The 20,153-nt window shown below is 37.1% G+C and overlaps 4 protein-coding genes across 4 annotated transcripts; 2 read left to right on the top strand and 2 right to left on the bottom strand.

The window, feature by feature from the left end:
• The first annotated feature begins 3,730 nt into the window (after window positions 1–3,730).
• LOC148767486 (uncharacterized) lies at window positions 3,731–6,725 on the top strand. Its single transcript, XM_088824640.1, has 2 exons — window positions 3,731–5,743; window positions 5,815–6,725. Exons 1-2 carry the CDS (start codon window positions 3,731–3,733, stop codon window positions 6,262–6,264), a joined length of 2,463 nt encoding a protein of 820 aa, XP_088680766.1. The 3' UTR covers window positions 6,265–6,725.
• A 1,894-nt stretch (window positions 6,726–8,619) lies between these two features.
• On the bottom strand, window positions 8,620–11,964 carry LOC105974944 (uncharacterized). Its single transcript, XM_088824639.1, has one exon. The coding sequence runs from the start codon at window positions 11,962–11,964 to the stop codon at window positions 8,620–8,622; it is 3,345 nt and encodes a 1,114-aa protein (XP_088680765.1).
• A 117-nt stretch (window positions 11,965–12,081) lies between these two features.
• Window positions 12,082–13,440, bottom strand: LOC148767485 (uncharacterized). Its single transcript, XM_088824638.1, has one exon. It carries the CDS (start codon window positions 13,438–13,440, stop codon window positions 12,082–12,084), a length of 1,359 nt encoding a protein of 452 aa, XP_088680764.1.
• A 2,441-nt stretch (window positions 13,441–15,881) lies between these two features.
• LOC148767484 (uncharacterized) lies at window positions 15,882–18,320 on the top strand. The gene is made up of 10 exons (XM_088824637.1): window positions 15,882–15,971; window positions 16,037–16,096; window positions 16,186–16,300; window positions 16,377–16,473; window positions 16,580–16,707; window positions 16,789–16,872; window positions 17,035–17,099; window positions 17,714–17,896; window positions 17,986–18,033; window positions 18,147–18,320. Exons 1-10 carry the CDS (start codon window positions 15,882–15,884, stop codon window positions 18,318–18,320), a joined length of 1,044 nt encoding a protein of 347 aa, XP_088680763.1.
• The last annotated feature ends 1,833 nt before the right edge of the window (window positions 18,321–20,153 follow it).

The raw sequence follows: 20,153 nt of genomic DNA, 5'->3' as shown, positions 1-20,153 counted from the left end.
ATATAAAATCCAACAAAAAAACCAATGAGTTTATATTAATAAAAATCAACCATACGTAAAATGTAAAAAACATTGCAACATTAGATTTAATAATAAACTAATAGGGGATAAACTCAACGATCCTGCTAATTTCCATCAGTAAGCTCCACTGTTAAGACATTTTGGTTAACGTTGTACTAGAAAGAGTACGTGTTCCCAACCTCCATGTTATATTTGACGAACAATGCTGGCCAGCTTGTTGACAATTCAAATCTTCTGTTGCCATAATTACTCCTCACATGCATAGTTATGCCATCTGGTGTTTGCCCTCCATACAACACGTTTATTTCGATTGTCTTCGTGAAACCTGACTGTTTAGCAAAATCTACAGGAATATTCTGCATTGATAATAAATATATTATTATATCTGAAAATATGCTTATATTTCATTGTTAATGAAATAAATATATTTATTAATTTATCAATCTCGACTTATTGAAATGTGTCATCGTTTTTTCAAACTTAATTGTTGTGATGTTGTTCTCCTCATAAATGTGGTTGTCGAGATCTTCATCATCGATTCCACACTCTTCTTCGTTATTTCTTATTTCCTGGTGGTCCTCAATCATTTATTGCGATGCATCATGTTATATCAATACCAAACATAACAGACAAGGGACAAGGATGTACATCAAAGTAAGAAACTACATTGAATTATTGCATAAATGATTGGAAATTACTCAAGTAGTATGTACGGATAAGATATGTATATCTTTTTTTAACCTCAACACTTTCTCCATTATGGATATTTATCTCTTTCTCCTTATCAACACATAGATATTTTGTTGGTTGTTCCGCATCATAGTTGAAGTTGTACCCAAATCCCGGCTTTTCGCACCCATCAGCACCATAGGCAATCACATGCATCGTTGATCCGTTAATAAGTGTGAAATGCAACATATCGTGTTGGCAGATGTTGTTTTCCATTACAAATTGTTTCCAACCAAGTGTAAAATATACCTCTCCGCTATCCGCCATCTTCTCCACGTGAACGTACCATGATTTACCGCTGCTCACTGTCAGTGTCGTTGAACTTGCACCTAACGGCAATGATGAACCGTACATCTTTGTCCGGCACAATCTGCACCGACATATATGTATATATAACAACATTATTATACATATTTTTTTTACTATTAACACATTAACGATTTGAGAACATTTACAGTATGCAATGTCAATGTACGGAAAAATATAACACAAGAACAAATTAATCATTAGTTTCAATTAATACTACTTATGATTCTTTCGAAGTAATCTGGCATAGGATGAATATAAAAAACGACGTTAGACAGAACGTGTTCTCCATTATGTATTCAAAGTTCTTAATTTTTTGTTTATGTTCTATCAGAAACTACAATATTTATATACTTGCATATAGTAATATTCGTTATTTCTTTAATAATACATGTGTGTATATTTATAGTTATATAACAAATATGTGAAGATCACACAATATTTTCTTCCCAATATTCGCAATTGTAACAACAAATTCTTATCTGCGATATAAACAAACAAGAAAAATTGAACAAAGATAATTTTTATTGAATTAAAATAAATAAATTGCGGGTTACAATATCTATTTTAATCCTCTGATTCTTCTCTCTAGAACAATATATGGTTGACTTGAATTTTCGGAGTCGGGTCGTTGACTTGATCTTCTCCAGATTTGATTTTGGATTTGAATAACGTTTTCCAAGGGTCTTGCGACTTGAATCTCGGATCGAACGTTGAACTTTGACTAAATTTGACTTGAAGATCTTGGAATTCTTGATAGATTTGGCCCTTCAATCTTCCAATGATCTTGACTTGAATTGATTAACGTTAATCCGAAGGTTTTGGCACCGTTATCTCGGATCGAACGCTGGATTTGATGAAGAGTGCCTTGAATTTGCTCAAGAACACCTCGAATTTGACGAAGAACACTTTGAATGTAGAGAGAGAATCTTACCTCCTACGAATTCTTCTTCCTTGCTTCTTGAATTGTAGAGAGAACTTTTGCTCCTACGGTCTCTGCTCCTTCAGTTGTGTGTGCTGAATTGTGTAGGGAGGGTCCCTATTTATAGTGGTAGAACAAGAGTCCTTGATGGGCCTTCTTGATGATGTGGCACGATTTGATTGGCCCGATTTAAATTGATATTTATCTCTTGTAACTTGGAAGAGAAGAAATAATTCGATTAGCCAATAATTAATTGATATTTATTTCTTATAACTTGGAAAAGAAGAAATAATTCTATTGGCCAATCTATATTTAAAATTAATTATCTATTTAAATTAAGAATTTATTTAATAATTAAATTCTTAATATTAAAATAGAAAACATATAATTGATATTTAATATATATAATATACATATGATTTTTGCGCATCGATATATAAATGACTTTGAATGTCGGCTCTATGGAAATTAGCAATTTAACTGCTTGAAAATTTGTTCGTCTACAAATGCCCCCTCGAGACTTGTTCACGGACAACGCGTCACGAATATAACCCGCAAGGGTGGCCTAGCGGTTGGAGCAAGAGAGCTTGGGTCAATTGACCCAAGTTCGAATCCCCTTGCCAACGGTCGCTAGGTCGAGCTTGTCACACATGGTTAGCCTAGTGTGGTTTACATCTCTCGTATGGTTTGCAAGCTATTATACGAGAGTGTAGGTTTACCCAGTGCACCTATATGGTTGGCTGCGGGTTCCTGCATTATCAAAAAAAAAAATCAAAAAAAAAAATAAGTCACGAATATATCGAGTTGATTCGTAAATATATTTGGAGCTTTTCATGATGTAATAACCCCTCACGTGCCTACTCTCAGGCCTCTAGTCCCGAGAATATATGTAATTTTGAGCCCAAATTGTTTTCTCTGGTCAATGTCGGCCCACCAATTGCTTTATGCCTATTTTGAAGTTCAAAATATGAATTTAGACATATTCGTTTCTTGTGAGGAGTCATCAGATTTCCATAATAAAATAAAATAAATAAAAATGGGCCCATCATCTTCGGCTGGCCCTTCTTGAAAATAGCTAAACAAACTTGCATACTAGCATGCCCCATATCAACAAAAGCAATGTTCAACGGCTTGTAATATCATAAGCTAGGGCCCACTCAAAACCAAGTACAATGAGAGAGTCCCTATGGAATTATAATTGCAACCTGATTTCCGTGTGGAGAGAAAATCTCAAACTGCGGACGTATTATTCATGTAAAAGGACTCTTCTGCAACTTGATTTTCCCAACTCAAACATGTATTATCCTTCTCCCAGTGGATTTCAAACTCCTTGTGATTGGAAAATCTCAATCCTAACATGAATGGGATAGTTATTTTTCTAGCTTATAAAAGGAGGTGACCCCTACCAATTTTTTCATTCATCAGCTTTCAACCATCGACCCTCTTGCAAAAGGATTTTCACCTCCATCGAATTTAGCTCTTTTTTTTTCGGTGGTTTTGCTAATTTCTTTGGCTCGATTTCAGGTCAGTTCCATATAAAAAAAAAACGTTTCCCTATTATTTTTTTTTTTTTTTTTACACTTGAACGTGCTTTTGATTCCTTTCTTTAACTCACCGGTCCTCTTTTCTTCGTTTTAGGTTTGGCCATTGGGTGGTTTTAGCACGATTCCTTGCCCTCGCTTTTTTTTTTTTTTATATCTCACCACATCGAACTTATCGCTCTTTCTTTGATCTGTTTTGATAGATTTTTCGATGGTTTATTTCAAGCAAGCTTTCTCTTCTTTAGGCGACGAGCAATTGGTAATTCTTGACGATCGTTACCAACTGAACGACAAAGAAACCGTCTTGACGATTTATGCCCCCCTTATCGGTCCTTACACAAAGCAATGGCCACGTCTCACGACTCCGAATCGCATGTCCGTTTGGTCCCACGAGCATCCTCATAATAAGTACGAGTACGTGTACAGTTTGCGAGCATCAAATCATAAACCCGACAGATCCACGCTTCCGGAAGAGTCAAGCAGTCCGAGCCTTCTGCCGACTTTGGGTGGCAACATCGTGAAAGGAAAAGTCAAGTGGGGAGATACTCTCGAGCTTTCCGGCGGCTTTCAGTTCTTCAGAGGGTACTGGGAATGGACCGAAGACGTTCTCAGTCTTTGCCAGCACAAGCTAAAGTCCGCGAAGATCTATGATTCTGTATATGCCTCCCTCTTCACGTACGACTACAACTCTGAAATTATGAAGGCGTTCTTCGAGGCATGGTGTCCGACTACAAATACCCTCTTGACGTCTCCTGGAGAAATGTCTATCTCTTTATGGGATTTGCACATCCTCTCCGGGCTACCGTTAACCGGGCTCTTTTACGATGAAGTTGTCCCTGCCTCTCAAGAACTCGTTGGTTCCGATGCAAAGGGTGTTCGATATTCTCACCGTTCCTGCCGACATCTATTCCATGCCTACCACTTACTTCGGAAGCGCTCTAAAGGTCCGTCCTCCAATGTCTCTGTCGAAAGCTGTATTCAGTTTTGGTCGAAGAAGCAGAAGAAATACACTCAACCTCCTCCGCGCAAAGAAAAGAAGGCTGTTCGCCCCAAGTCAACTGACAATCCTTCCGGCAATATTGAAGCACATGCAAAATGGATCAACATTGAAGAAGCTATGTTTTCGAGCATTAGCGTTGATGTCGAACTGAGGTCCGAGACATACTTGGCGGCCCATTTGGCCTGTTGGCTTTGCACCTTCGTTCTCCCCACTGATGATGTAGGCATGATACGTCCTTCAACGTTCAAGATGGCTAGCACAATGGCGAGTGGCGAAGAAGTCTCTCTTGCAGTTCCTGTCTTAGCAAGCATCTTCAACGGCATAAATAGGATTTCGAGATCCTTGAGACCCCATCAAGAGAACTCTCCGTTTCCTATTCACTTCGTCTATAGTTGGTTGGCGCTTTATTTCAAGACCCATTGTCAAGTTCTGCAAGGCGTAGCCGTCGATGGCCCAAAGATGATATCTTATTCCGGAGAAGGAAGCGCTAGATACTACACTCTCGCGGATGCACGCAAACGGATTCACAAAGGAGATCTTATGTCTTGGACTTGCACCACGATCCCTAGGAGCGAGTCTTCTTTATATGTCGATGATGGAACAACAAAAGGGTCCGAGAGAAATTATTTCATCGCCATTCGCTCGAGCTATCTCTCCTTGCGGCGTGGTAATCGTTTCGTTATTGAGCCATATAGTCCTCATCGGTTTAGCTGTCAATTTGGGTTTTACCAAGATGTGCCCGGAGTACTTGATGAAGACGTTCGCGAGGCTTCTTTAATAGATGGACTCCGTTATTGGCGTCTATGTGTTTTGCTCGAGTCCATGTCTAAAGTGATATTTTCCGTCGTTCCTCAAAATCCGAGAAAGTTTCACACGGACGGCTATAAAAGATGGTGGACTGAAGCTTACGGAACTTATCTTGAAAATAAAGCTGCGAGTTTGGTGAGTTTGGAGTTAAGTAAGATTCCACTTGAAGACAAAGAAGATGGGGCAAGAAATAGTCTCGGCAATCTTTCTCGCGAAAATGTGCTCCAAATCAAAAACCCTCCTAGAGATATAAAGAAGAGGAATGTTTTGCCTCCATCGGATGAGAGTGACGATAGCCACATAGAACGTCATTGGAAAAGGCCGAAGAGGGACCCGCAATCTTCAAAACCACAAGATCATCATATTGATAACAGTGTGGACAGTCATTCTCGAACAAATGACGCTTTTGCTGAGAAGGTTGCACTTAACACTTTTTTTTTTTTTTTTTTATATATATATCATCTTGCCTTAATGATTTTTTTTTTTAGTTGGAAAACGAGATAATTGACGTGGGCGATCGCGAGGAATCTCAAGCTAGTCATCACTCAACTGCCAAGGCTTGCTCAATGGGTGCAGCTTCGTCGCCGACTGCTTTGATGCCTGCCAGAACATCCAAGATGAAAGAGACCGCGAATGGGTCGTACAATGGTGCTTGTTCAGTTTTTGTGGGTGAAAATTTCCTGAAAAATCACAAGCGGGTTTTTCTTCGCCAATTATGGCAAGATCTTCGTGCGAGGATAGTACGGACTTCAATTGATTCCATTTTGTCTATTCAAGAAGATGTCCAATTAGTTCTTGGAACCATGAGGGATCTTGGTGATTTCGACATATCTTGCATAGAGGAATTATTGAAGTCATTATTTTTCCAGGCGACTGCTTATGATAAGGTGAGGTCGTCGAACTCTGAGAAGGCATCTAAAGAGATTCTAGCGCGATAATTAGATGAGGCTAAAGATCGTTTGCATACTGCTCAAGCTAGAGAACACAAAGAGACTCTTCAAGTTCAAGTCACCAATAATGATTTGGAGAGTGTCAAGAAAGAGCGTGCTGCTTTGAAGGTGAGGGTGGGACAGTTGAGATCATCATTAAAACGACAACGAGAACTCCTTCATACTGTTCAAACTGAAATTCGTGAGATTAACGAAGAGATTGCTGCCATTGAAAATACATCCCCTTTAAGTGATGATTTGGTAGAAGAATTGCTCGCTTCTGCCGAGCTTTTAGAAGATGCCAAAGAAAAGTTGAACGATTTAGACTCTTTCGCTTGAGCTAGATTTAATTTTTTTTTTTTTTTTTTGGTTTATTTCACTTTTATGATTCATGAAATAAAAAAAATTCTCCTTTTCCATCTTGCTCCCTTAGTATTCTGCACTTGTATATTCAACGATTTTTTTATTTTTTTTTTATTTTTTTATTTTTTTAATTTTTTTTAAGGAAAGGACTGAACTTAGAGAATATCTAAGCTGCCTACGTACCCGAAAGGGATCAAGTCATAACGTAGTTCAAAGAAAAAAAGATAGATTTTTTTTTTTTTTTTTTTTTTTTTTAGGAGAGGACTGAACTTAGAGAATATCCAAGCTGCCTACGTACCCCGAATGGGATCAAGTCATAACGTAGTTCAAAGAAAAAAGGTAGATTTTTTTTTTTTTTTAGGAGAGGACTGAACTTAGAGAATATCCAAGCTGCCTACGTACCCCGAATGGGATCAAGTCATAACGTAGTTCAAAGAAAAAGGTAGATTTTTTTTTTTTTTAGGAGAGGACTGAACTTAGAGAATATCCAAGCTGCCTACGTACCCCGAATGGGATCAAGTCATAACGTAGTTCAAAGAAAAAAGGTAGATTTTTTTTTTTTTTAGGAGAGGACTGAACTTAGAGAATATCCAAGCTGCCTACGTACCCCGAATGGGATCAAGTCATAACGTAGTTCAAAGAAAAAAGGTAGATTTTTTTTTTTTTTTTTTAGGAGAGGATTGAACTTAGAGAATATCCAAGCTGCCTACGTACCCCGAATGGGATCAAGTCATAACGTAGTTCAAAGAAAAAAGATAGTTTTTTTTTTTTTTTTTTTTTTTAGCCGTGCACAGTTTCAACTCATGCGGCCCAGGAGCCTTCTCCTCCGCTTCATGCGTAGTACCGCTTCAAGAATTTTCCATTTATCGGATCAATTCTTAAACCATCTTCGGCAACCAACTTGTACGCTCCATTTGTGTATACTTCTTTGACGACATAAGGACCGTCCCACTTTGAAGTAAACTTATTTCCCGTTTTATGAGTGACGATGATGGGCCTCCTTACGGCAAGCACCAAATCTCCAACTTGAAACGATTTTGGCCGCACCTTCTTGTTAAACGCCCTAGAAAGACGAGCTTGGTAGCATTCAATACTTTGTTGTGCCTCTAATCTTTTCTCGTCAAGAGCTTCCAAATCTGCAAGACGTAAACGGGCATTTTCTTCTTGAGTGAGTTCTTCTTGTATAGCTATCCTCAATGATGGAATTTGTTTTTCAAGAGGCAAGACCGCTTCCACACCGTACACCAACGCATATGGAGTGGCTTGAGTAGGTGTTCTATACGTTGTTCTATAAGCCCATAAAGCTTCTCCCATCCTTTTGTGCCAATCGCGTTTTGACTTGGCAATCACTTTCTTCAGCAAATTACATAAAGTCTTGTTGAAGGCCTCGGCGAGTCCATTGGCGGCAGTGTTGTACATTGAAGACTTTCTTTGCTTGAAGCCAAACTTTTCACAAAGTTTATCTATCATACCGTTGCAGAATGGCTTTCCGTTGTCTGTGATCACATATCGAGGAACTCCGTAACGGTAGATGATGTTGATGCGGATGAAATCGGCAACATTCTCTTTTTTTACTTCTCGAAGAGGCACTGCTTCAGCCCATTTGGAAAAGTAGTCTGTTGCTGCCAAGATATAGAGATGTCCAGCGGAAGACTTTGTCATGGGTCCAACTACATCCAAACCCCAAGCATCAAAGGGCCATGAGGCAATAGTAGGGTGTAATGGCTCCGGCGGTTGATGAATAAAGTTTGCATGAAATTGACAAGGTTGACATTTTTGGGCATACTCCATGCAATCCCTTACCATAGATGGCCAATAATAACCCATTCTTTTTATTCGGAAATGTAATTTGGGTCCTGACTGATGGGCGCCGCAAATTCCGGAATGAGCTTCTTCTATGGCTTGAATGGCTTCGTCATCACCTAAACATCTCAAAAAGACTCCATCAAATGAACGTCTGTAAAGTGTATCTTTGTAGTAGATGAAACGAGTCGCACGACGTCAAATATCAACTCTTTGACGTGGATCATTAGGCAACTTTTCGTACTTCAAGTAATCCACAAATGATTGACGCCAATCTTCCTTCTCGATTTCAAACACGTAAACCACTCGAGTTTCGTCTTCTTCAATTTCTCCATGTTCAACGATTGGTGGTACGACCCACCTCTTGAAAATTGATATATGAGCTCCGTCTTCGGGCATGGCTAAAGTAGAAGCAAGTTTTGCCAATGCATCCGCTTGTTTGTTATCATTTCTAGGCACATGTTCTATCGTCACATCACCAAGGTATCCGATAAGGCTTTTAGCATAATCGACATAAGGGAGTAAATCGAGCTTCTTAACTTCGTATGATCCGAGTATCTGATTGGTCACTAACTTGGAGTCTCCATATACCTCAAAATTTAGTTGCTTTATATCAACTGCCATTTCTAGCCCAAGGATAAGAGCTTGATATTCAGCAACATTGTTAGAGCAATTTTGTGTTAAGGTAAAAGAGTGAGGCAACACTTCGCCGTTGGATGTGACAAATACTACTCCGGCGCCCGCTCCTTCTCTGTGAGAAGCTCCATCAAAGTACATTTTCCAAGGAGGACTAGCTTCAATCACAAGAACATCTTCATCGGGTAGATCATCGGATAACTCCCACTCTGTAGGGATAGGATGATCTGCCAAGAAATCGGCCAGGTTTTGTCCTTTCACAGCCTTTTGTGGAATATATGTTATGTCAAACTGCTGCAATTGTAGGTACCACCTTGCGAGTCTGTCGGATAGGACGGGTTTTGACATAACATACTTTAGAGGATTCATCCTTGAGATTAGGCGGACAACATGTGCTTGAAAATAATGCTTCAACTTTTGAATTGCAAAAATGAGCGCTAAGCATGTCTTTTCGATTGGCGAGTAGTTCAATTCATTTGGTGTCATTGTTCTACTCAAGTAGTATAAGGCGCTCTCTTTTCCATCATCATTCTCCTGGGCTAGTAAAGCCCCGACAGATCGATCTTGAGCAGCAATATAGAGTATTAACGATCGTCCGGGCACTGGTGCAATCAACACAGGAGGCTTCGTTAAATATGATTTTATACTTTCAAAGGCACTAGTGCAAGCTTCATCCCATTCAAAGGGAACATTTTTCTTCATGAGTCGGTTGAATGGTTGACATCGACCGGCTAAGTTTGAAATGAACCTTCTTAGGTATGCCAACTTTCCTTGCAAACTTTTGAGCTCATGAATGTTCCTAGGCTCGCGAATCTTTAAAATTGCATCAATCTTGGCTTGTTCGATTTCTATGCCTCGGTGACGAACTACGAATCCAAGAAACTTCCCCGAAGTAACACCAAATGCACATTTCAATGGATTCATCTTCAATTGGTACCTTCTCAAGCGCTCAAAGACTTTTCTCAAATTTTGGAGATGATCTTCCCTTCTTTTGGATTTAACTACCAAGTCATCCACATAACATTCAACATATTTATGGAGCATGTCATCAAATATCTTCTGCATGGCTCTTTGGTATGTAGCACCGGCATTTTTCAAGCCAAATGGCATCACTTTATAGCAATAGATGCCCTTAGGAGTGCGAAAGGCTGTTAATTCTTCGTCTCTCGGCGCCATTCGTATTTGATTGTATCCTGATGACCGATCCATAAATGATAATGCTTCGTGGCCCGTAGTAGCATCAATCATTAGTTCGGCTATTGGCATTGGAAAGTCATCCTTAGGGCATGCTTCGTTCAAATCTCTAAAGTCAACACATACACGAATTTGTCCATTCTTCTTTCTGACAGGGACAATACTTGAAATCCATGTTGGGTACTTGACTTCTCGAATGAAACCAACATCAATAAGTTTATTCACTTCAGCCTCAATTGCAGGGACTAATTCAGGTCTAAATCTACGTTGGCCTTGCTTTACAGGGCGAGCTCCTTTCTTCACGGAGAGATGATGTATTGCCACTTTTGGGTCCAATCCGGGCATTTCTTTATAAGACCATGCAAACACATCCTTGAACTCGTGCAACAATTCAATATAAGTCTCCTCTTCGTTGACAGCCAGTAAAGCGCTAATGTAGATTGGTCGAGGATTCTCCGTATCTCCTAAATTAATTTCCTTTAACTCATCGATGGTGGCTTTGACTCCTTCTTCAAGCTCGGGTGGAGCAATTTCAGCGTCTTCCTCCTCAATCACGTCTATTTCACTTAAAGTGATATGATACGATGATGCCACACTTTCTCTGTCATCTTCCTCGTCGTCTTGGATTTTTGTAAAGACGACAGTTCGTATTTTAGCCTTCAACTCTTCACCACATGATATGGTCAAATAAGTACGCCGTTTCATGCGAGATGGAATTGAACTTCGAATCCTTCGTGTTTTGGTGATTTTAGTATTAGAGACACCCACATCTTGCTTGTTCTTTCTGTTATGCCCCCACTTTCTAAGTGGTCCAAGCCTATCAAAGACGGATGGCGTAAGTCTATCAAACCCTCGTTTGTCGCCTTTTTCATGCCCCCACTCTCTAAGTGGTCCAAGCCTATCAAAGACGGATGGCGCAAGTCTGTCGAAGACAGATGGTGTAAGCCTATCAAAGACGGATGTCCTTCTCACTTTTGTTCTACTTTCAAGAAAATCGTCTGTTGATGAGAATTCATCTTCGATTATGTAATTACTGGTAGCTCTATTGATAGCAATACGAATTGGCTTTTGTGGAACAAATCCAAGACCAACTCTAGGACTTTGAATAGCATGTCCCTTTTCTTTCAACATTATCTGAGTAGTATTGAGGCCATGCACCTTTTCGCCAACAACCTCGGCAGGAAGCCTTCCAAGCGTAGAATCTTCACATGGGTTGAAACCAGCTTTCACTAAGAGTTTATAAGCATTTGGGCCAAAACATTTTGTCATTTGGGACTCGGAGAATTCTTCGCATTCCTCTTGGGTTCCTTCTGTGGGATGAACAAATCCTTTAGGTGGTTGAGAAGTTGATCGCTTCTCGTCAATTGGTGTTAGGGGAAACATCAAATCTTTCAAAGCCTCACACGCTAAAGGAGCATTGTCTTGATTATTTCTTCGCTTTGGTTCTTCAACTGGTAGAATTTCTTTGGCCTTTACCGTCTTCTCATCATCAAGATAGTACTTAGCATCGGCAAAGTGGGCTTCTGCCTCGGTGAACGGTTTATCATCGGCGAGTATTATTTTAACTACTCCGTCTCGACAATACTTGAAACATTGGTGCCAAGAAGAAGGGACCACACTATTCTCATGTATCCAAGGTCGTCCGAGAAGCATGCGATATGAGGTTCTTGCATCAATGACATGGAACAGTGCGGTGGACAACATATCATCCATTAACAACTCTATCCTTATGATACCAAGGGCCCTTTGTCCTTCTTGATTAAATCCTTGGATCATCAAGCGACTAGTTTTGAGCTCCTCCGTGGAGATTCCCAATTCCTTTAAAGTCTGCTACGGCAAAATATTGACTGCAGAACCTCCATCGATTAAAATCCTATTCACCTTCTGCTCACGGGCGTAGCCGGCAACAAACAATGGCCTATTGTGTGGTTTGGAACCAAGAAGTAAATCTTCATCAGCGAAAGTCATTGTTGACATGCATTTACCAATCACGGTACAAACTTCATTTGGAGACGGAGTCGTTCCACTAGCAGCGGTCTCCTTTTCAATTATCGCGTTGCATGAGATGTTGATACAATCATCATCTCCTCTGTGTACGTTTGTTGTCGTCATGTCAAGGGACTCAAAAGTGGTGACGACAAAATTTGTAGTGGCGCTGATCTCTTCAAGTGATATCTTCCCTTGGCGAGCTAGCTGCATAACTTTATCTTTGAATACGAAGCAATCATGAATTGGGTGCCCGACCAACCGATGATACTTGCAGTATTTTGGGTCATCGGTCTTGTTAGCTTCTTCGGGGCGCTTCATTTCAGGCAATTCGATAAGTTTTAAACCTAGCAAATCATCAAATATTCCAGCCACATCGGTGTCGAGGAATGGATATTCCCTTGCTTGCATTTCTTTTAGAGTAAGTCTTCTTCTTTCTTGGGAAAAATCTTGTTTTCCCTCATTGTTTCCGTTCACTTTTCCTTGAAATTTGATAGGGGTTGCATTCACTGCCAAAGATTCTTTGCTTGAGGTCTTAGAGAAAACTCTACCCCCCTTCCGAAAGTCTTGTTTTTCTTTGGACTGTCGAGGCTCTTGAACTGGTGGTCCCTCAACTCCACTAGCCATAATGCTCAACTCCATGTCATGCGCTCTAGTGGCCAACTCTTCGAAAGTCTTAGGTTGAATCCCTTGCAGGATATATCGGAGTCCCCATTGCATTCCTTGAATGCACATCTCGATAGCTGAAGGCTCTGACAATCGATCCTTGTAATTCAGGCTTAAATTCCTCCAACGGTTAATGTAGTCAATGACGGCCTCTTCTTTCCACTGGCGAGAGTTTGTGAGCTCGATCATGCTCACTGTTCTTCGGGTGTTGTAGAAGCGATTCAAAAATTCTTGCTCCATTTGACTCCAACTATCAATTGAGTTCGGCTCTAGGTCCGTATACCAATCAAAAGCATTCCCCTTCAATGATCGGACGAATTGTTTCACGAGGTAGTCTCCAAAAGTCCTAGCATTGTTGCAAGTTTCAACAAAATGTGCCACATGCTGTTTTGGGTTGCCCTTACCATCAAATTGCTGAAACTTCGGGGGTTGGTAACCAATTGGCATCTTCAAGTCGTCTACTCTTAGAGTGTATGGCTTGGTGTATGTTGACGATGATTTTGAACCCTCATCAAATTTGTTCTTGATAGTTCCCATGATGAACTCCTTCAATTGGTCTATAGGAATCAACCCCTCTTACGAAACCTGGAATTCTTCAGCTGAGCTCTTCTCCCTGTCGGTTGGATGTCGCCTTGCAGAAGTTTCAGCTTCGGTGTGATTTTCACCTTGTTTTCCCATGTCGTGACTACCGTCAACTTTGTTCCTCAATATCGCGATTTGGGAGTCTTGTTCTTGAATGTGTTTTGTTAGCCCTTCAATGTCCTTGGTCAAGCTCGCCATTTGCTCCTCCATGGTCGTAGCATGTGTTGTCATGACGGGGGCCACCTCAGAGTAGTTTGATGTCGAACGGGACGTGGATGATGAAGCTTCTCCTCTAGATCCTTCCACGTCTTCACCTGTGTTGACGAGAGGTGATGAGCCTTTCTCAATGATTTGCGGTGTCGAGCTAGTCTCGGAGGATGCCTGCAGTTTCTTAGCCATACTCCTTGTAACTACGCCTACACTTGATGAATTCGAAGTAGCAGCTTTCATCGCGAGCGGTTACCGTAACACTTCGAGGAACTTCGAGAGAGAGAAGAGATGAGAGGTAGAGAGGTCCCACCGGGCGTGCCAAAATTTGTAACAACAAAATTCTTATCTGCGAATTTAAACAAACAAGAAAAACTTGCACAAAGATAATTTATTGAATTAAAATAAATAAATTGCGGGTTACAATCTCTATTTTAATCATCTGATTCTTCTCTCTAGAACAATATAAGGTTGACTTGAATTTTCGGAGTCGGGTCGTTGACTTGATCTTCTCCGGATTTGATTTTGGATTTGAATAACGTTTTCCAAGGGTCTTGCGACTTGAATCTCGGATCGAACGTTGAACTTTGACTAAATTTGACTTGAAGATCTTGGAATTCTTGATGGATTTGGCCCTTCAATCTTCCAATGATCTTGACTTGAATTGATTAACGTTAATCCCAAGGTTTTGGCACCGTTATCTCGGATCGAACGTTGGATTTGATGAAGAGTGCCTTGAATTTGCTCAAGAACACCTCGAATTTGACGAAGAACACTTTGAATGTAGAGAGAGAATCTTACCTCCTACGAATTCTTGTTCCTTGCTTCTTGAATTGTAGAGAGAACTTTTGCTCCTACGGTCTCTGCTCCTTCAGTTGTGTGTGCTGAATTGTGTAGGGAGGGTCCCTATTTATAGTGGTAGAACAAGAGTCCTTGATGGGCCTTCTTGATGATGTGGCACGATTTGATTGGCCCGATTTAAATTGATATTTATCTCTTGTAACTTGGAAGAGAAGAAATAATTCGATTGGCCAATAATTAATTGATATTTATTTCTTATAACTTGGAAAAGAAGAAATAATTCTATTGGCCAATCTATATTTAAAATTAATTATCTATTTAAATTAAGAATTTATTTAATAATTAAATTCTTAATATTAAAATAGAAAACATATAATTGATATTTAATATATATAATATACATATGATTTTTGCGCATCAATATATAAATGACTTTGAATGCCGGCTCTATGGAAATTAGCAATTTAAATGCTTGAAAATTTGTTCGTCTACAGCAATATTCCCACATATTTACGTAAAATTGTGACCACATTTAATTCACATTTAATTACATGGCTATATTGCACATATATTCATATATATATATATATATATATATATATATATATATATATATATATATATATATATATATATATATATATATATATATATATATATATATATATATATATATATATATATATATATATATATATAAGCAGGTTTAAATAAATGCAATCAAATATATATAATATCTTTGATTTGAATAGTTTTTCCTTATTAAAATTTTGATTGATAATATATAGATACGATTCTCGTATTTGTAGTATTAATAAATCTTAAGTATCTACCTTATATATTTATAAGAAAATCGAATCTTTATAATATATCTATGGCATCTTCCAATCTATATCGGTCATTTATTGATATAATATATATTTTACTGATATATAGGGCAAATATTATGTCTATATTATACACATATTGAGGTTATATCAATTTAAGGTAATGATCTACGGAAATCACTCTTGCAATTTTAATTCTACATATCTATTCATCTATATATACATACGTATATGCACACAGATTCAACGTGTTACTACAAAAGCTTTTACCACTACCAGATTCTTCTTGAATATTTAACTAAACAAACTTTCGAGGTCAGTATTACATGAGTACGTGAACGCAATTATGCTATTCTCGACATTGTTATATTTATTATACCACTATATTAGAACTTTTATAATGAAACTATTATGATTTGTTTTTAAGATAAGTTTCTCTTATTAAACGAAAGTTAGTTTTGGCATGATTTTCGTTGTACATATTATTAATGTTACGTTATTCATGCTAATTCAGATGGCCGGTCAATACGAATTAATTAATACTCTTGGGACGGACAAAAAATGCCCAAAATATGTGTTCGTGTTCTACACACTTGGATCGGCAAGAGGAAGTATGGAGATTCGCGCGAATTCATATTCGCCAATGAGCAGGTTAGTATTAAAATATTTTATTTATTATATTGATCGTTGCCATTCCTCATTAGTTTTTTTTATAGGGCGACCGAGTACAGGCAACCATCAAACTTTCATTACGTTCTAGGTACGAAGGGAAATTGGTAAAGAATAAGTCATATCTTATTTCGGATTTTTCACTCATTAATAATACTACAATGTACAAGTACAAGCATTGCATTGGTGAATATAGATTTATAACACTAAGATTAGGGAAATAACATTCCCAAATATACCAACTGATGTCATTAATTTTGTGTCATATCCGAACATTGGTGATGCTTCAGAGGACAACAAATTCCTCATTGGTAATATTTTTACTAATTTTTTCATTCCATTAATGCGCATTATTCTTTAAATAAAATTGTCTTTCTTTTTTATCAGATATCATTGGTTCGTTGATTTCTATTAGTGTTCTGAAAACGTTCCCCAAGGATGCGGAGGTAAAGGAGAACGTTACCTTGGATCTGGAAGACCTAGGGTATATATCAAGACAAATATTGAATTATTGAAAATGATTTATCAAATTTATGTAATTGTTTATTATATTCAATAATATAATTGGTTTGTTGAACGGTGTTATGTAGTGGTTTGAAGCTGCGTTGTGTTTTGTGGGGTACAATGGTGCATGCTATCATGCGCTATGTTAAAGAAAATGTTGAGGGTCCATATATTGTAGCACTTCAGTTTGCGAAGATACAATATTATAATATTGGTAATAGTATGTCAACTTTAAAACTTTGTTTTATTTTATGCATGCATTATTCAATTCAACTTTAATGTATATATGTATTAGGTGAAATCGAGGTGTCCAATACCTTGCGTTCGTCGAGATTGCTCATAAGTGTGACATTCCTGAATTGCAAGACTTTAGATGAAGGTAATTGTCCAAATTGTTGTTATAATCAAATGGTCTTTTTCCTATATAAAATTGTAATTTTCAAAATATTAAATAATCTTCCAATTGTTTTTAGGGTTCTTCAAATGAAACCAAATGAATGCAAGTCTGTAATTCATATTTCTTCCCAAAATACGTACTCAGTAGAGGAAGATTTTCTGCGACAAACGACGATGAAAACGTTAGACGGTTTAAAAGAGTCAACACAGGTATAAGTAACGTATTTGTTATACATTTCAAAATTCTACCTACACGTTGGTAAGTATTTGTATTAATACTATCAACGTGATGTTAAATGTTTAAATCGGTAAATGTGTTGTCTATCGAACTATAAAGAGTGTGTTGAAGCAAGGTAGATGGTGGTATGATGGGTGTGCGAATGTAAAGTGTTACAAAAAAGTTACACAAGATTCTGACAAGTGGTACTGTAAAAATTGCAACAAAAGTTGGACGTCGTTGGAAAAAAACGTAAGTGCATATTTAACTAAGTTAACAAGTCGATGTGTTTATTCATAAATCATTTTTTTATACATGTTTTTTACATTGTTGGTTATTAGTACATTAACCAATTTTAATTCAGTTACAAAATTGAGATGATCGTGATGGATGACACAAATGTTGCATCATTCATCGCCTTTGGCAAACAAGCGAAAAAGTTAGTGTTGATGCCGGAGCTTTAATCCGTATCATGGAAGAAAGAGTAAGTAATTAAATCTATCTAAAAAATTATAACACATTTTTACATGTTTATTAATGATATATATAAAGAACCCTAAATATATATTCTTAAGATGTGTATTACTTTTTCGGCCTCATTATTTAGGGTGAAGATCCTAATGAATATCTTGCTGAACTCGATGGACTGATTGATAAGAAGTTTCTGTTCAAAGCCAATGTCAAGCACAATAACATTGATGGCCCTGAAAATTCTACTTATATTATTCTAACAGTATGCAACGACAATGCTATTACTGATTCATTTTTTAAAAAGTACCAGTTGGATGAGGTATTAAATTTAATATTGTTTTTTCCAACATATTTTTCATTTCTTATATCCTATTAAAATATATTTTTAATTTTAATATGTATATGCAGCAAGTTAATACTAACCCCATGCAAGTGTTGATGATAGTTCTTCGGTCTGTATGTTGTCATCAAAGGTTGGTAGTCTTCCAATTTACTAAAACATTAGTATTAATTAATAACAGTTCGTTCAATGGTATTTTATTAATGGATTATGTAACGTTTCAATATAGGAAAACGAGTCCTTAACTGTTTCGAAGGATTCAGTTTTCGATTCCTCGGCAGTTGAAATCATTCCAATAAAGAGAAGTTTTGATTTCAGTCTTGATTCGCAAAAGGATGCGAATACCCCAATGCATTCGACCACTGTTCTCTTGAAGAAGATCAAACAGGAAAAAGTGGAATAACAACCTTGGTTTTAAGCATCACTTATTGTTTCCTTTGACATACTCTTTTCTCGGTGGAACCGATTTAGTTCATGGTTTTATTCGCTAAGACCTTTTACTTTTTGTTTTTTTGGGTATTTTGCACTATTTATTTATTTGAATTAGTATTTAATATTATAATCAATAATTCTATTTTTAAGAGTTCTTTTATATAATCCGTAGAATGTTTTTATCGTAAATCACTAATGTGTCTTTTACTCCATTAAATCCGCTAAAATACAAGTATTGTCACTCTTCTCTAATTGTTTCCCCTTTTTTTCATTAAAAAAAAAATTGTTTTTTACCTACTGTTATATGTTGTTTCTATAAAAAGTCCTATAAAAATAACAAATAATATTATATTCTAAATAGTGTAAAACAATATTTTTTTAAATGAATAATTATGTTAAACAATTAATCAAAAGAATTGCTCGAAACAAATAATTTAAGAGAAAACAACCGAATAAAATAGCCTACACTTGGTTAAATTAAATTTACTAAACAAAATTAAAACAATTTTTTTTTTATCATTTGACTCAATTCAACTTTATTTCACTACACCAAAAAGGCCCTTTTCTAACGGTTATCATCCGTTAGAAAAAATATTTCCAATGGAATAAAGCCGTTAAAAAATCAGCGTTAGAAATAGAGTCCAAAAAATTTCTAACGGATATAAAGCGTTAGAATAATTAAAAAAATCCGTTAGAACAATTAAAAGAAACGTTGGGAGAGAAATCATTTCCAACGCTTAAGTGCGTTAGAAATACCATTGGTAACGGTTCTTACTGCAACACCTCTACCTAATGTCCTAACGGATATGGCTGTTAGAATAATTAACGAAATAAATTTAAAAAAAATCACAATATTGAAAATATAAATGATTCGAATAATAATTATTCATAAATAATAGAATGAAAATTATTCTGTCAAATAGCCATATATTACAATTGACTGAAAGTACAAAAAAGTTCCACGTACAAACCACCATTACAATAAATCATCCACCACCATTCATACATATTAAATCCAAGTCCTTAAGATTTATCAAAAACTAAATAAAATGGAGTAAATAAACTTAATTACATACTAACTCGAGTCAAATCCCATATTTCCCTGCAAATGCCCGGCCAGAGTATCACATAGTAACTATATATTAAACTGTTAATAATATCACCATCTAGAGTTGAGGCTGTCAAACATGCTTCCATTAGCCATCAAGTGAACTACTTCCCATATAATTGTGGTACTTGAAGCAATTTGACCTGAATTTTATATAGAGAAAGTTAGGCAAATAAGAAATTAAAACGCTCATCTATGCTCAATTCGAAACTAAACAATATTAAATATCATTTCGTCAGGCACTTAAATGCATACATATGGACTAACCGACAATTTGAACTTCAACCCATTCAAATTTAGTTAGACGGTTCGAAGACAGTGACAGTTTATTGATTAAGTTGAAATACAACAAAATATCAATACATATAAAACATAACCAAACTCCACTTAAAATCTAATTGGATGAATGGGTTTAATTTATACTAATCAAGCAATGTTTCCTTTAACTAACTACTATTGTGTGCAAAAGAACTTTTGAGCGAGCTTCAAAACACATGAAAAAAATAATACAAGACAGTGCTATGATCTTACCTTGTTGAAGAATGCATCAGAATCCAGTGGTTATACTCATGTATACAAATCATCAAAGAGATCGAACTTGGAGAACCCCTCGCCCCCATTCTTCAAATACTGAATAAGAGAGAAACAATTTCAACTGGATTAACATGTCGTGACATACTCAAGAACAACATATTA

This window comes from Erythranthe guttata, chromosome 10 (assembly GCF_056151865.1).
Source record: "Erythranthe guttata isolate IM_541 chromosome 10, IM_541, whole genome shotgun sequence".
NCBI lineage: Eukaryota > Viridiplantae > Streptophyta > Magnoliopsida > Lamiales > Phrymaceae > Erythranthe > Erythranthe guttata.
This window is presented reverse-complemented; position numbering and strand designations above follow the sequence as displayed.

Bases quoted from the DNA above. Each gene is read 5' to 3' on its own strand.
- LOC148767486 (XM_088824640.1), top strand. From the start codon at position 3,731: ATGGTTTATTTCAAGCAAGCTTTCTCTTCTTTAGGCGACGAGCAATTG. The intron at 5,744-5,814 runs GTTGCACTTAAC...TTTTTTTTTTAG, and splicing joins ATGACGCTTTTGCTGAGAAG to TTGGAAAACGAGATAATTGA.
- LOC148767485 (XM_088824638.1), bottom strand. From the start codon at position 13,440: ATGGGAACTATCAAGAACAAATTTGATGAGGGTTCAAAATCATCGTCA.
- LOC105974944 (XM_088824639.1), bottom strand. From the start codon at position 11,964: ATGGATGATATGTTGTCCACCGCACTGTTCCATGTCATTGATGCAAGA.
- LOC148767484 (XM_088824637.1), top strand. From the start codon at position 15,882: ATGCCCAAAATATGTGTTCGTGTTCTACACACTTGGATCGGCAAGAGG. The intron at 16,097-16,185 runs GTAAAGAATAAG...TGGTGAATATAG, and splicing joins CTAGGTACGAAGGGAAATTG to ATTTATAACACTAAGATTAG. The intron at 16,873-17,034 runs GTAATTGTCCAA...ATACGTACTCAG, and splicing joins TTGCAAGACTTTAGATGAAG to TAGAGGAAGATTTTCTGCGA.